Source organism: Rousettus aegyptiacus, unplaced genomic scaffold, assembly GCF_014176215.1.
Source record: "Rousettus aegyptiacus isolate mRouAeg1 unplaced genomic scaffold, mRouAeg1.p scaffold_m13_p_10, whole genome shotgun sequence".
Lineage (NCBI taxonomy): Eukaryota > Metazoa > Chordata > Mammalia > Chiroptera > Pteropodidae > Rousettus > Rousettus aegyptiacus.
Window position 1 is genome coordinate 49,308,672 of NW_023416285.1, and position 17,218 is coordinate 49,325,889.

General features: G+C 35.1%; 1 protein-coding gene across 7 annotated transcripts in view; it reads left to right on the forward strand.

Moving 5' to 3' along the window:
• CCDC158 (coiled-coil domain containing 158) overlaps nucleotides 1-17,218 on the forward strand; it is a 67,390-nt gene that overhangs the window by 13,370 nt on the left and 36,802 nt on the right. For 6 of the 7 annotated variants that reach the window (XR_004953098.1, XM_016156050.2, XM_036227827.1 and 3 more), the window contains exons 4-11: nucleotides 2,352-2,569; nucleotides 6,047-6,156; nucleotides 6,265-6,592; nucleotides 6,897-6,973; nucleotides 7,800-7,910; nucleotides 8,826-8,940; nucleotides 15,039-15,158; nucleotides 16,921-17,118. Coding sequence is in view for 6 of the 7 variants with exons in the window: in XM_016156050.2 (XP_016011536.1) it covers nucleotides 2,352-2,569; nucleotides 6,047-6,156; nucleotides 6,265-6,592; nucleotides 6,897-6,973; nucleotides 7,800-7,910; nucleotides 8,826-8,940; nucleotides 15,039-15,158; nucleotides 16,921-17,118 (1,277 nt within the window). In the remaining variant the exon portion in view is untranslated. The remainder of the gene's footprint in view (nucleotides 1-2,351; nucleotides 2,570-6,046; nucleotides 6,157-6,264; nucleotides 6,593-6,896; nucleotides 6,974-7,799; nucleotides 7,911-8,825; nucleotides 8,941-15,038; nucleotides 15,159-16,920; nucleotides 17,119-17,218) is intronic. The other variant, XM_036227831.1, reaches the window with a different exon arrangement.

The window sequence follows — 17,218 nt, forward strand, 5'->3', positions numbered from 1 at the left end:
AACACCATTTCCTAATTGCTGGAGATAATAAAACAATTAGGCTGTTATTCTTGTACCTTCTCATATCTTGCCCCTAAGATCCACTGTTTTTCACAATCCATGCCTCTTTCAATGGAGAAGGCAGCTTCTTAATTTGCTACCCATGCTTCATTTCCCAAAACCTCTAGCACCTCTGAGATTTGGCTCCAGAATCTCTGCAAAATCTTTGACCCCACTCATTTCGATATCTTCAGTCTCCTCCTCTCCAGTAGCACATATCCATCAATATAAACATGCTACATCTCTCCTGACCTAAAAACACTAACAGATAAATATAACAAAAACTCAAACAACAAAACCTTTCCTTCAACCTATGTTTGCTTTATCTCTTCTTTCCTTCATAGCTAGCTATGCCTTCTGAGAGACAAGTCTGTATTCACTGTCTTCATATCTTTACCATCCATTCACTCTGCAAACTATTGCCTTAGTACGTCTGAACCCAGTATTCCAATGAAATCACTCTGGCTAAGGTGACTAGATCTCTTCCTCCTCCCCTTCCTCCCCTTCCCCTTCTTTTACTATATCCAGTGAACTCTTTTGCCCCCACATTTTATTTTGAAATTTTCCAAAATGGTAGAAAAAATGAAAAAATAGTACATTGAATACCTGAATACTATTTACCTGGATGCACTAGTTGTCAAAATTTTATTATATTTTCTTTATCTCTATACCTACAATTTATATTTCATTTTGCTCAAGTTGAATGCATCATGATTCTTGCCTCAAAACTCAAACATGTATCTCCTTAGAATAAGTGTCCTACATAACTACATTATCGTATCTAAGTCAAAAATTATTTACATTTATTTCACATGCAGAATATATTCACTTGTTCTCAAGAAAGCCCTTAACAGTCTGATCCCATTACAGCATCACTCAAAGGCCAGAATCTCTTTATCTCAATGAGATTCAGTTTGGATGAAACTCTTTAATTTTAATTACTTAAATAAAGCTCCTTAAGTTCCTCTCAATCTAAAGACCTGTGATACTTAATATTCAGTGGTAGGCAGGCATAGTATAACCACTACGCTCAATCTTATTCAAAAAAGAGGAAACAGGAAGCACTTATGTCTGTCCCAATTCTGAAATCCACCTGGGCTAGGTTGACCGTGATTCTTGACTTCATCCTCTTGACTGTTGGGTCTGACTTTGAGTCCTTTCTTTTGTATGAAAGGTAGCATATAAAAGTAGCATATGCAGCTGAGTGATTTTCTCAGTTTGCTGATAGAAAGGCCTCTTTTCATCTCACACTGTCTCTGTCTCTCAGTCTAAGCCAGTGGTATGTCTTGAATATAATGCTCTAAAATCTTTGTGAGACCTCTGTGAATCTTCCTGGGTTTTACATCCTTTGTCTTTCCTTTAACTATTGATATTTCCTTAAGCACCTTTCTTGATCCTCTCTCTTTTCATTCTATGCTTTGCCCCTAGATGATCCTATTGACTGCCTTTAAAGATCCACTAGAACTCACAGGCTGTTTATTCCTAAATCCTAATCTCTGAAGCAAAACACATCTCTGAACTTCAATCCATGTACAGTGTGCACAAATCAGACATCATTACTTGAATGTTGCTGAAGCCCAAACCCCAAAAGAAATCCTTAACACCTTCCTCTCTCTTACTTTCCACATATATTTCTCAAGTCCATGCCCTGTGTGTATCACCACTGCTTTTACTTTAGGGCACACCCTTGTCATTTATTGCCTGTACTGCTGAAAGCCTTCTACTACTTGGATTATTTACCTTCAGCTTTATCCCCATCAATGCATTCTCCATACCAAAGACAGAGAGCCTTTTCAAAACACAAACCTAGTTGTATTACCCCTGCCCTCTAATTTCAAATCCTTAATGATTCTCCAGAGCTTTCTGGATGAAATCCAAACTCCTTGGCATGACTACAAGGTCCTTCATGATTCATCCTATGCGTCCATTCTTATATGTGGCGACCACTTTGCTTTCACCATGTTGTGTTAAGCCTCCTCGCCAGTAATTGTGGTTCCACTGCCTGGAATGCCTTTCTCTTTTTCTGTCCTCCAGACTAGTTAATTCTTAATCTTAGAGACTTTAAGCCTCATTCAGCTCAAGTATCACTTGATCACTATCAAATAAAATTCTTTCCTCCTCCTCCATCTGCTTCTCCTTTTTGCCATGTGCTCCTCTCTCCCAGAGATACTTTCACTTGTCTTATTTGCCCCATGAGACCTTGAGCTCCTTCACTGTTCAGTAAGGAAATCACCTAGGATAATGTTTGGCACATAATGAATTTATTAGCAAGTTAATTAATAAGTTAATAAAATTGATTCTTTAATATTTAGGTTCTTCAAGTCCATTTTTTATGTCATCTGTTCGTGGCACAATAATTGAAAACACATCTTCAGCTGGGACTTTGACACAAATTCCTTTTTTCCCTAAGTATGAAGTAGAACTTGATTCTCACAGGAAAGTCATCCCTTACCCTGGAAAAGAACACATTGAACGTGTTTTGGAAGAATATTCACATCAAGTCAAAGATTTGCAGAAAAGACTAAATGAAGTGAGTTGCATTTCTTTTCTTCTAGTACCAGATGCTGCTTTGGGAAGACAGTAAGGCACAGGCCTTGGAATGGAACCGAAACTTTTTGGAAGAAAAATTTAACAATAGATTTACTGGTTAAACTTGTTAATTCAGCTTATGCCTTCTAGTTCAGTATTAAAAATTAGGCTGATGAAAAGTCTGCATACCTATTTTCTTTGGTTAATTATTCATAATGCCCTGATTTAATTGTATAATTGTTTTTCCAGTATTATTAAGATATAATTGACATTACAGCACCATATAAGGTATACAGCATACTGATTTGACTACCGCAATTAGTTTAGTCAACATCTATAATCTCATTTAGATAGAAAAGAAAAAAGAAAAAGAATAATTTTTTTCCTTATAATGAGAACTCTTAGGATTTACCCTCTTAACAACTTTCCTGTACACCACATGGCAGAGTTAACTGCAGCCATCATGTTGTACATTCCATCTCTAGTTCTCATTTATCTTACAACTGGACATTTGTTCCTTTTGACCACCTTCCTCCAGTTCCTTCTCTCCCCACCCCCTGCCGCTGGTAACCACAGATCTCATCTCTTTTTCTGTGAGTTTTTTTTTTTTTTTTTAGATTCCATATATAAGTGGGGATGTATAGTATTTATGCTTCTCTGACTTATGTCACTTAGCATAATGCCCTCAAGCTCAAATGTCAGAATTTCCTCCTTTTTATGGCTGGAAAATATTCCATTGTATGTATATGTGTGTGTGTGTGTGTGTGTGTGTGTGTGTGTGTGTGTGTGTGTGTGTGTGTATGTGTATACATATATATATATATGTATATATATGTATATATACACATATATACCACAACATCTTAAACTCTTCATCTGTCTATGGACAGTTAGGTCATTTCCATGTCTTGGCTATTATAAATAACACTGCTGTGGACATGGGAATGCAGGTATCTCTTTGACATAGAGTTTTCATTTCTTTTGGATATAATGCCAGAAGTGTAATTGCTGGGTCATATGGTAGTTCTGTTTTTCATTTTTTGAGGAACCGCCATACTGGTTTCCATAGTGACTCTACCAGTTTAAAATCCCACCGACAGTGAATGAGAGTTCCTTTTTTCCACTCCCTGGAGAGTGTTCCAGGAGACTCCTAGATGCATGCTAACTTAGATGCCTGCCCCTCAGGCTGATGCTTTAATGTAAGCAGGTGAACTTTCTTTGTTTCCAGCCTGGGCATGATGGGCGGCCTCTGAGCTTGGGTGTACCAGCTCTTTAGGAGCAGTTTCTCAGACGCTTCTCGTAGGTTTCTCGACTTGAGCTCAGTGGTTTTCAAAGTTGGACGTTAGGGGACTCATCTCTCAAGGGTATTTCTTAAAATTTGGGATGCCCAATCTGGAGTTTGAACCCTTTGCTCCTCAAGGAGAAGCTTTGGGTTTTCAGTTCCCTCCTAATGTGTGACAACATGCTGAGGGTAAGGTTTACAAAGAGGCTATGTACCAGCCTCTCCTACCCACTGTGATGTGGTATTTTTCTTATTTGCCTAATGTGTACTTGTCACTTTGCTCATTTTTTTTTTTAAGAGAAACATTTTCCATATGTAGCTATGTGTTCTTGGGAGCAGATGAGTTCAGGATTTTTCTACCTAGCCATCTTGAACTAGAACCTATACTCTTGTCTTTTTGATGAAAGCTATTCTAACAGATGCGGTTTTGATTTGCTTTTCCCTAATGATTAGTGATCTTTTGAGCATCTTTTCATATACCTTTTGCCATTGTATGTCTTCTTTGGAAAAAATCTCTATTCAGATCCTTTGCTTATTTTTTAATAGGATTTTTTATTGTTTATGCTATTGAGCTTTATGAATTCTTTATATAGTTTGGGTCTTACCACTTATCAGATATATGATGTGTAAATATTTTTTTCCCATTCCATAAGTTGTCTTTTCATTTTGCTCATTTCTTTTGCTATGCTCATGGTATAATTTTAATGAAACTTGAATAGGTCAAATGTTATAATTAATGACATTGACCAACAATTATAATTAATAATTGATTCATGCCTGCTGTTCGACTATCAAGATATCTGATTTTTCTTTACAAAGCAGTGGTGGGTTAGGTTTTTAGATGTATATGTATACATGATAGCTAAATAGTGTATAAAAGTTATTTGCTAAAATCTTTAAGTAGACCTTATGTAGTATCAGGCTGGTTTTAGTCAGCTTTACAATGGCATGTTGGGTTCCAGTAGTCGATAGCCTGGAAGTCAAACTTACCATCTTATACAAAGGCGTTGGTAATCTCTTCTCTGCCTGTACATTTTAGTTTCTTCTGCTTCCTGTTCCCCATATGTACACTCCATTCCAGCAATATCAAGCTATTTGTTCTTCCCTGGATACATCATATTCTTCTAACCTTAATGCCTTTGCCCAGTCATTTCTTCTCCTCTACCTTGTCTGCCTGGCAAATTGTTATTGTCATCAAGACAGCTGAAGCCTTTCCGTCTCTGAAGCCTTTCCTCTGGACAGTAGTAGATGTGTCTTCCTCCGTACAGTTACCGCCCTTTGTGCTCATGTCTGTTGTAGTATTTAGTACATTTTATTATATTTATTAGCACATTGTTCTACCTCATCACTCTGTGTGAGCATTTTTATTTTTTATTTTTTTTAATTAAGTTTATTGGGGTAACATTGATTAATACAATTATATAATTTGTATGAACATTTTTGGAAAAAAACCCCCACAACTTTAACAAGTGCTGAAAAAAGAAATTTTATTCTTTTATAACTATAACATCTCAAATTTCTCTGTAATACAGGTTTTTGGAGATGTTCTTTCATTGCTACATTTTCTGTTTTTGTTTCTTTAGCTCTTTGTTTCTGAGTGTTGTCTTATTTAATCTTGGACTCTCTTATAATCTTCCTTCAGATGTTCAGTGGTTTGGCTTTTTGTTCATACTCAAGAATGAACAATAAAAAAAAAAAACTGGTGGCTGCCTTTGGGTTCATTAGGTGGGCATCGACCGTCATGCTGGGAGATCCCTCAGCGCCTGATTTTGGAGATTCTTTTGAGTATCTTTACAACAGAACACCTTGATTTTTGGATGGTGGTTGTCTGCTGCCAAATATTTTAAGTGGGTTAGTGGGGGCTGACTTTTCCAGACAGAATTTCAACCAATTATCCTGTTCTCAGGAATAAAACTTATTCCTTTCTAGCTTGAGTCAGAATTCAGATTTGTTTTAGAAACAGTGTTTTGGTTGTAGAGAATGGATTGAAAGGGGGCAAGCTTGAGCCCGTGAGACTAGTTAAGGTATCCCAGTCATCTAGGTGAGAAATGATGATTAATTAGGCCCTGAACAAAGGTGAAGGGTGAAGGAAGTTTACATAAAAATAAATTAATATAGTTTTTTGAAATTATTAGCTGTAAGGCAGTATGTACGTCTAATGAAGACTAATTTGCTTGGCATATTTTTTTTTTCCAGAGCAATGAATTACATGAGAAACAAAAGTTTTATTTAAGGCAGTCAGTCATTGATTTGCAAACAAAGCTTCAAGAGATGCAAATGGAGAGAGATGCCATGGCTGACATCAGGTTGGGATTTGTTACCTAAAATTATCGTAAAGCTTTACTTTTGTAGTATAAAACTACTTGTGTGAATATGAATTTTATCAACATTTTTTTCTTTCATTTATTTCATAGACGAAGGGAGAGTCAGTCCCAGGAAGATTTAAGGAATCAGCTTCAAAATACAGTTCATGAACTTGAAGCTGCCAAAAGCCTTAAAGAGGACATGCTGAAAGACAGCAACACACAGATAGAGCAGCTAAGAAAGATGATGCTGAGTCACGAGGGAGTGCTGCATGAAATCCGATCAATCCTAGTTGACTTTGAAGAAGCCTCAGGCAAGAAAATATATGAACACGACAGCATATCTACTATCCACTTCCGCAACATGGGCTCAGCTATTAGTAAAATCCTAAGAGAATTAGACACAGAGATTTCTTATCTTAAAGGGAGGATATTTCCAGTAAGTGGTGAGAACAGTACTTCAATTTTATATTAAAATTCATTAAGACAAAATAGTGTTAGGTGTATAATTTCTAAAAGTTCTCATATTCTCTAAAATACAGAAGTTAGTTATACAATAATCTCTCTTAATAAAGGGAACTAAGTTGGTTGACCTGTATAGCTTCATAAGAGTATAGCCAAAGTAAAAGATCTAATAAAGTCCAGCGATAGAATATATTCGATTTAAATATTACTTCTATTTTCATCTTTCCAATGCTTTAGATTTCCTAGCTCCTAAATCAATGTCTCGTTTCTATAACCAGGTAGAGGATCAACTTGAAGCACTGAAATCCGAATCCCAGAACAAAATAGAATTGCTTCTTCAACAACATCAAGATAGGTAGGTGTCTGACTGAGGTGTAGAATATCACAGTCTCTAGTCTCTCATCAGCAGTTCCAAAATCTGAAAAGCTCTGAAACACAGAAGTGTGTTTTTTTCATAGGTTTGTGACAAATTCTTAAAGAAAAAAATTATTCTGACACTTGTTAAAACAGTAGGAAAGACTTTATTCAAGACTGTTGAAATAGGAGTTTTCTTTAGAGATCAGGCTTAACTCCCTGTACAAGGACAAGGCAGGATTCATAGCAAGGAGCAGGGTGATGGGGTCATCATATGGAAAATTACTAAGGGAAGCATCAAAAGTGGGGGGTTCTCACTGAACTGACTTAGCAAGATTCTATTAAGCCTAGGCCTCTTATGAAGGGGTGGAGTAGGGGGTCCGGAGGAAGGGACACCAAGGTTAAGGCCTAGTCTAGGAGAGAGCTCATTTGTTGGCAAAACCTGACCTGGTTAATATTAAGCTTTTTAAATCCTTATGATTTAGTGTGAATATTTTAAAACCTGTCATTGTATTAATAATATGTTTGGCTTATAGGACACTTCTCTAGATCTCTCTGGGGGTGTCATATAATATATAGTACTTAAAATTTATTTACTATTGTAAAATTTTAAAAATATCGAATTCCAAAACCTAGCTGACCCCCGAAGTATTAGAATAAAGGACTCTGGACCTAACTTAAACACTTGTCATAAAGAGGAGTGTATTCAAAGCCAAAACAAAATGCTAAATTTGAGAGTGTTGCAAATCATTAGTTTTTAGAATAATTCATTGTCAGGCAAAATCTTCTGTATCAAATAACAGTCACCACATTTTTTTTATGTATAGGATCGAGCAGTTAATAAGTGAACATGAAATTGAAATAACCGGACTTACCGAAAAAGCTAGCAGTGCTCGAAGCCAAGCCAATAGTATCCAAAGTCAGCTGGAAATCATTCAGTATGTGTGTCCTAGTGGTTTGAAATTGATAGTTCTTTTTTTTTTTTTTTAATTTTCTGCTCTAAGATCTTTTTTAAATTGCTTAAAAATTAATTTCACAAGAAAATTAATCAAATGACTAGAAAAGATGACTTACCATATAAATACTATTATATAACCTTATCAGAGTGTTAGTGCAAGAATTTGGGCTTCTTGAGGTTGGATATTTTAAATATTGTTCATATTTCAACTGATAGGCTAAAAGACACACTATATGTGTGTGTGTAGGCATATATGTGTATAGGTATATATAAATAAAATGTATATATATGCATATCAATAATTTTATAGTTTGAGCTTGTGTGTTGAAACTTCTCATATGGATGTTTTTAATCATACACAAAAGTAGAAAATAGTATAATGAACTCATATATATGTCTCAAATAGCTTTAACAGTTAACATTTTTGAGCTGAAGCTTTTAAGAAGCAATTTTGGAAAATAAAAGACTGAGGGTGGCTCCATAGTGTGGTGGTTAGCACATCTGTTTTACATGCATAAGGTCCTGGGGTCACACCTCAGGTGGAGCCATGGACCATACCCCGAGTGCACACCGCCTCCCTCGCACTGCACGCTGGGACCACCGGGTACACGAAGTGAGCGTGTAGTGGGGAAATGCCCCGCCTTCAGAGATCCAGTTCTTAAAAAAAAAAAAAAAAAAAAAAAGGGAAATGGCAACATCCATATAGGTTAGGGGTGTAAGTGGCGGGTGAAAGTGGGGAGTGGGGAGGAATTAAAGAGGAGGGAAAAAAGATTATTAGGTGAATAATGCCATATAAAATAACTAGTGGAAGTATCTAAAAGCTAGAGTGCCCTTAGACATCACACTTATTCTTAGTTTTCTGTTTGCTTTTATTCCCTCTTTAAACCCTTCTTAGAGAACAAGCAAGAAACCAAAATTCAATGTACATGCGTCAGCTCAGTGAACTAGAATCCACTGTTTCTCAGCTACGTTCTGAATTAAGGGAAGCCAAAAGGATGTATGAAGACAAGGTGAGCTTAGATTTTGCTGCTCTGCTTCTAGAGACTATTGTACACAGAATCAGTTGTATAGTTTTTAATAGTTTATTTGAAAATGAAGAATCAAAGTAATCATTTCAAATTAAAAGCACTTTATTAGATAGATGCCAAATAATTTTTAAGTTGCTCAAATTAATTCATTTTTAGAAAAAAAGATTTCTTGTGTACTTGACGTTTTTAAAAAATAAAGAATAGTTACTTTCACAAGGCTTAGCTTTAGCAAATACTTCAGTGCCAGCTGGTTTCTTCCTACTGCTCAATACTTTAGGGGCTACCTACCTCCTCTCTTACTTCAACTTCTACTTATTAATCACTGTACAGCTAGCTAATTGAATTAACTTTAAGATTAGTCTAAATTAAAAAAAAATAATTAGGAAGCTAAATCTTTATCTCTTACCACATAATTCCTCTTAAAACCAGATATTTGTTAATATTTCATATTTTTTTATTTTTGTTCTCTCACTTTCCATAGCCAAAGAGAAGCTATTCATTATCATTATCAACCATTTTTTTAGAGCTTAGGTTTTTGTTAGAGTTTTAAGCATTTATAAAACAGTAGAGACCCTAAAAAATAAGCAAAGACTTACCATTCAGAGGATCTCGTGTTCCTTTTTCGCTATGAAAAGGGTGACCAAATATTTTCCTGGGAGAGCCCCGTACGCCTGCCATCCCAGTGTCCTGTTTCGCGAATGCCACCTTTTTTCTCCAAAGTGTCCCAGTTTGGAAGATAAATTCCATATATAATCATCCTACCAATAAGAGAACCTGCAGTTCTATCACTTTTAGCTAGTTTCTCACACCCTAGCTTATTGAGAAGAAATAGAATATAAGGAAGCTGCCACATTTCCTTTACAAAATTACCCAATTCTACAGAGTAACAGTATAAGAAAAAAAGCTCCATATGGGAAGAGAAAATTTAATATTACAGCATTTAATTCTTCCACTGTTTACCCTTTACCACTGTCACCCCTATGCTGGCCGCAGGAGGGAGCTTCTAGGATCTCTAGTTCAACTGTGGAATGTGAGACCTTGAACTTAATTCCCTGTGGCATAGCTAAAATAAGAATGGAAAATTTAGACTTTACTAAAGTCTAAACAATAAAGGGTAACATGAAACTGCATAATCTTAGTTACGAGATTTCAAATATTTTGATCACTCCACAGTAAGAAATATAGTTTACCTTATGAACACGTATACAACTGAAGCAAATTTCACAAACAGTATTTACTCCATTACATATACTGCTGGCTCTTTTCTGTTCTCTTTGGATGCAGATTTGATGCTTACTAAATTGATTTTCTGTTTCACTCGTGAGTTGCAGTGTGAATAACACTGCTCTACAAAATCTTGTTTCACTCTTAGTGTTAGCTTAAGTCTGTGTGTCAGGGTCATTTGAACCACTGCCACCTATAAGCAACCTTAAGGAAACTTAGACAACTTAAAGACAAAACCCAAGAAATGATAGCCCAGAAAGAAACATTTATTCTTTTCTGATTCTCTGAGGCCTGCTTTTTGTGTTCTGATGTCTTTTCTCAGGACGAGTTTTCTCCTGAAGACTGATAGCAGGAATGGCCACCCGACTCTGGGCAGACCAAGTGTACACAAAAAGTCTTGATCTCACTCTGCAGGAGGGTCGTAGTTTCATTGCAGCATGGGGCGGAAGGATGCTCTATTACTCAGGTCTAGTGGAGGTAGGCACATTTGCAGAACTGAGCACTGACAATCTGACAGCAAGAGAAGAAATAGGAGAGCTGTTGTATTATAGTCCAATATGATAACTGATTTTTATCATTACTCAAACCATTTTGAAAAGATTAGTCATTGTTTATTGACAAATTCAACCTTTTGAAAAGCCCTGAAGTACTAAATAATACTCAGTTCACCTGTTTGTCTTACATAATTTGAAATTTTTATAGCTTTCCGTTGTAATATTGCTTGGAAAAAATCATTCCTTCATAAGCTTTCACCCACTGTTTGCTAATTTGCATGTGGTCTGATATATAGCATCATGTTGATCAACTCTAAATTTGGACATGGTGGGGAATTTTAACAAATACCAAAGTATCTATGTAAACAATACAAAAATAGTTTTTGAGCTTTTAAAACATTTGTTTCTTTGGCATTGTAGAAGCATAAGCATGAGACGAATGACTGTAAACTTTTTGTATGACTGTTTTGAAGTCATACAAACATAATTTTAGAATCATTGTCTTATTTTGCTTTAGTGTAAATAGTAGATTACTAAGACTTTTGACAGTCTTAAACAGTCAACATTTAATAGAAAGAAGGGGGCATATCTGATTAATTAATCCAGATCTCTGAGATTTATTATACAGCATATCGAACCTAATTGAGTTTGCACCTAGTTGATGGTTAACTAGGCTCTCTTAGTACTCCCTTTAGTTAGGGAACACTGAGACATTATCCTGCCATATTAATATAGATTTGAATGTATTCTGGTCTGAAAGGCATTAATATATGGTAAAACTGAGCAAGGAAGATCAGCCAAGTTATCAATAGGACTGACTGCATTTTCGGCTCATGAGAAATTCTGTTGTTATGAAATGTTCTTGTTGTAGGAATTGAATATAGAATCTAAAAACGGCAGATTTTTCTGTTGCTTTCATTTTCATGTACCTTGACTTTACATTGCTAGTCTATTAAAACTTTAAAATCTATTTTATTTTCCACTGCTTCACTGCACATTTTAGTATATATTGTCCAAATAACAATAAGGGAAAAAGCATCAGAGAAAATAATATGTAAAAGCTGTGATTAAAAGTGAGATTTGTGGAGAAAGAAACTTATAAGAGTGTGTTATTACACATCAACATTTTATGAGAGGCAATGTTAATTTCTCCTGAGGTCAGATTCCTTTGGAAAAAAAAATATTATTTTAAAAAGTTGATGACATGACAGGTCTGAATAAAACTGTTCCAATTAAAATGCATAAATTAAGAGAAAACTAGCTTAGGAGGGCAGTATTTCTCTTCAGATTATCAAAAGTATTTTCATATTGATGAAAACAGATTGTGTTTCAAAAAATTTTTAGTCATAGCTTTTGTAGCTTTTAAAAAGTGTTTTACTGTAATGCTTTTTTTTTCTATTCTTCTCTTTCCATTTTAGGAGAACCTCCAGAATTCCCCTTTACGAATTTGGACCAGTAGAAGCTGTCACTATTGGCTCTGTAGATTTGGCTTTACTCTTAACTTTCGCTTTTTGACAACAAAAATATCTCATAATCTCGATTATAAGTTGATTTTTTCCTACTTTAAAAGCATTTAGAGCTGAGTTTCGCACTCAAAAAATGAGGATTTAGTAGCACTGGCGGGAGCTATATACTGTGCAGGAAGATTCTGTGCAAACCTCTTTGCATAGTTCTGCCAATGCACTTCATGCTGACTTACAGCATCCCTTATTATTTCATATCTGTGTCTTTTTGAGCACAGAAAATAAAAGATACAATTTGTTATGATTGGTAATATCTCTAAAATTACTGTAAGATCAGAATGAGATCCCAATACATATTTGTCCAGTGATCCAAAACAAAGTAGATTCATAAATGGTGAAAGGGAAAACCAGTGCTGCTATTTAAAAAGAAAAGAAAAAGAAAAAACCTTTACTATATCTCAGATGTCAGTATTTTATTCTGGACATTTTAAAAGGCTTTTCTTTATAGTGTTTTTTACAGCTGTTTGTATTAGCTCAGCTGCTACTTCCATGGTTTTCCCTTTCACTCTCCATTTATCTTTCTGATTGATTGATTAATGTAAATATTTTTACTCTAAAAAGTGAAAGGTAAAAGCAGAGCTATAGCAGTTGGGTCAGTACTGACAACTACAAAACAAATGTTCCTGCAGGGGACTGGAGGAACTTCTGATACTTAGACGGAAAGACAAGACTTGGCTCTTTTCTTTTTCTTTTCCTTTTCCTTTTTTCTTTTTCTATCTTCTTCTTTTTTTTTTTTTTTTCTCTTTAGTTTTGGTCACATAGATTTTACCATCAATATTTATATTATCAAATGATCATCCAGAATTTTTAAACATGAAAACAGACATAAAATAGCAAGTCTTAATTTAAGCTTTTAAAGCACATATGCAAATGCTTTTCTTAATGATGGAAATGGTTTTATTCCAGCCTGGGAGTAGAAAATGTTTTAGTCATATAAGTAACTTTTCTAATTGAAAATGTTCTTGTTAAATTTATAGCTCAAAATATGATTTCTTTGATCATATTTTGTTTCCAAAGACAGGTGGAAAATATAGACTTTCAGCTTTGTTAATATTGTTCTCCTCCTGTGAAAAAGTATTAGAAGCAGAATTGAAAGGAATTTGAAAGATCATTGAGAATACTCTAAATTATAGATGAAAAAAACTGAGACTAAGGTATATGACAAAACTTGGATTAGAACCTAAGGTGTTTGACTCTTAGCCTGATCATATTACCTCTTTGATCACATTTGTCTACCGAAAGTACAAGTTTGTGGGTTTTTCCCTAAGTATTACTAATGTCTTTACTAGATGCTGACTTAGTCTTTCCCAAAAATAGAGCTGAAGAGATTATGTCAATTGATATTATTCATTCATTTTCCTTAGGAAGCTACTTGTGCTACAGAGGTTGTGGTTGTGGTTGTTGTTGTTGTTGTTGTTGTTGTTTTCTATCTATGCCCCCTAAGGAGTACAACAGTGAAAGTTGTTCTTTATAGGATTATTAGAATCTATGAATACATTTTTATCGGTAACCCAATGATTTATGTATATCTAATTACTGTGAAATACTTTTTTTTATGGATAACGTACAAAGTGAAAAAAGAGTCAGTTTAAAAATATATACAGTGTAAATATTAAAATTTATATTTTAATCCTTGTATGCTCTGATACTGCTCTGTAGGTAAATGTGAAACTGACAGTCCTATATTAGTACTTTTTTAAGTCATATATGTATGTGTAGATGAAGAGATATATAACTTCTATGTATTCATACTTATTTATCAGAGATAATTGCATGTTTGTGTAAAGAATATGATTAATAAGTATGTATAGGATTAATAAATGAAGATCTTAAATGAACCTAGTCCAGTAAAAATAGTCATCAAGAGAACGTCTTGTTCATATGCTCTCTAAAAGGGTTTACTCATAGTTCATCATCCAAACTAAAGAATAAGTTTTATTCATAGAAATTTTGGGAGCCTGTCCAATAGATACCTTAGAAGAAGGAATATGTAGCATGAGAGCAGATGTGAAAGATTTCTTATTACCGGAAAGTGGATAGCAGATATCACTACAGAACACCAAGCAGCAACATATTCTCATTAGTTTAATATCTCAGTATCTGAATTATGAATTGGTGTAGTTCAGCTAAAAACTAAACCCAGGATCTTCATTGTCTGAGATCTTAACCTCAGCCTACACTGCACCTACAAAGTAAGAGCCGTAGGAATGCTATTAACAGAGATGGGCCTTTTGGCACATGTCATAGAAATGCAGTCACACAGATCAAACAGCTGTGCTGTTTGTAAGAGAAAAATACACCTATAACAGTCCTTTAATATTGGTGTTTATTCCATTTTATAGTTAAAGAAAATTAGGATTGGAATATATAATATGTATATAAATATATTAATATATTTAATACACATAAAGTCATTCATCTTTTTAAAATATTGACTTATAATAATGGCAGTAACAAAACTTACTACCTTTTTTTATATTCAAAGTGTTATTGAAACTGATATTCTGAAAAAAAAATAGTTCATCTAAGTATAAAACAGTTAATTTGTGTAGGGTCTAAGGAATGTATATATAGCACATCTTTAAATACCAAATTATAGAATACATGTTCAGAGAAGATAAATCTCAAACAGGGTAAAAGTGAGAGAGATGTATTACAGACAATGCCCAAATTTATCAGTACCAAATATTTAATTTGGCTAAGTTCTATATACCACGTAAGTTTAGAAAACTTTGCAAAACACATCACAATAAAGTTTTATTTTGTTTTCCATAGGCTATGTTTACTTTATATGACCCAATGACATAGTTAGACAGTTTGATTTGTGCTCTCCTTTTAGATAGAAGAGCTGGAGAAGCAGTTAGTCCTTGCCAACTCGGAGCTAACTGAAGCACGGACAGAACGTGATCAGTTCAGTCAGGAATCTGGAAATTTGGATGATCAACTTCAAAAGCTGTTGGTAAGATTATGTTCTAAAATTTGAATGACATTAACTCTGAGAAGTTTTTCACCAAAATATTTCACAAAAATAGTTTTGTTTATAAAATTACAAATTTTACGAAATATTTATGGATACATACACAGTAGAATATCCTAAACATTCTGCATTCAAGTTCTGCCTATAAAATATAGTATTCTATACTTTACTTTTTATTTTCTTAAGCAGAACTGTTATGGCTTAAAAGTTAGGTGAAGCTGATCTTCAGAGCCATAGTCTTTCAATTAGATAAGATACTGTATTCCACTAAATTGAAGTAGTGCCGAGTGCTCATTTCAAAGCAAAATAACATTGGAAACACATAGAAATTAAGTGTATAGAAAATCTGAATGGAAGTTTAGGTAAAAATTTTTTGAATAGAAAAAGGGAACAGGATTCTGATCATCAAGAACTCTGTTCTCTGTTAGAGGTACTGTAGGCTGAGAACTTTAGGAAAATGAAATGTTCAGTGACTCTTTGTGTGACATTACTGCTGTGGTAGAATAAATTTCTCTCACTACCAAACTCCATTCTAGGGCATAGTGCCCTCTGTTGGTAGCGCCATCCTTAGGCTGACAAGCGTCTTGAGGCACATGCGTTACAGGTAGAGCTGGCAATTGTGTGAGAAACTCCAAACCTAGGGATAATCCTTCACTTCATTCCCTCCTATTGCATGTTTCCTAATGGATTCTTACCACCACTACCCTTTTGTCCAGGCTCTTCATTACACCTGAAGCATGGCAACATCACCTCACTAGGGTTTCTCACCCTAAGCCATACGTACTGCCCCTCTTCATTCCAGCCCATTGAAGTGCGGCCATGTTCATCTTTCTAAAATAGAGCTGTGATTGCATCACCCTTCGACTCAAAAATGACTTTCCCCATAAAGTCAGAACTCCCTTACTTTCAAGACTGTTCATGATTCGACCCCAGCTTATCTTTCCAGTCCTTTCTCTACATATACCCAGTGCTCCAAGGAAACCATACGTGCCCCTTTCCAGTCCCTTCTTCCTAATCTCTGCAACTCCAAGCTGTTCTCAGGGTCCAACACAAATATCTTCTTGGAGCATTTTGGTATCCTCAATGATTTCTCTCTGCTATTCTTTAGCTCTTTGGTGATAAACCAGTTCCAATTATTTGTGTCAGTGTCTTGCCCTTGCTTTGGGCGATAAGTCCTTCGAGGACCTGTCTGTTTCTCAGTCAAGTTTTTGCTGACAATAAATATAGTATGTATTTTGTTTAATAACTGAAAAGGGAGATAAGTCTCATCACAGCTGCTACTATAATCCCAGTACCAGCTACTATTCTGCATTTCTGAAGCAGTAATCTAAATTTTTTGGTGAAAAACTTTTCAGAATTAATGTTCCTTCAGCCTTTCGAGCATTTCTTTATTACAGGGATACACTTGATGTGAAACATTATATCTTTGCTAGAAAATTCAAAATTTAAAACAAGATGACTTTTAAAATCTACTATATTTCTTTTTCATTATATATTATTTCAGGTCTAGTCCATTGAGATTTACTTGTAATGCAAATGTTAACCTATTTTTCTAGGAAAAATAGGTAAGCAAAAGTTAACCTATTTTTCTAGGAAATAATTGTTTTTAATCCAGCCATTAAAAAAGAATCATATTCCAATATCAAAGGCTTCTCAAATCAGATAAAAACTTTAAAGATGATAATAAGGAAAATAAAGTTTGATTTAATTATTTAGGGAGGAAAACATAACTCACTTCTTGTAGGCTGATCTACATAAAAGAGAGAAGGAGCTGAATCTGGAGAAGGAGCAGAATAAGCGTCTGTGGGACCGGGACACTGGCAACAGCATCACCATTGACCACCTGCGGCGGGAGCTCGACGACAGGAACATGGAGGTGCAGCGCATGGAAGCCCTCCTCAAGGCCATGAAGAGCGAGTGCCAGGGCCAGATGGAGCGGCAGGTCAGGCAGGACACGGGACGGCTTCTTGAAGGGGGAGATGTGTTTTATGTCTTAATGGTAGAATGTTTTTTAAAAAACATGTATGGGCCTAAAATAGCAT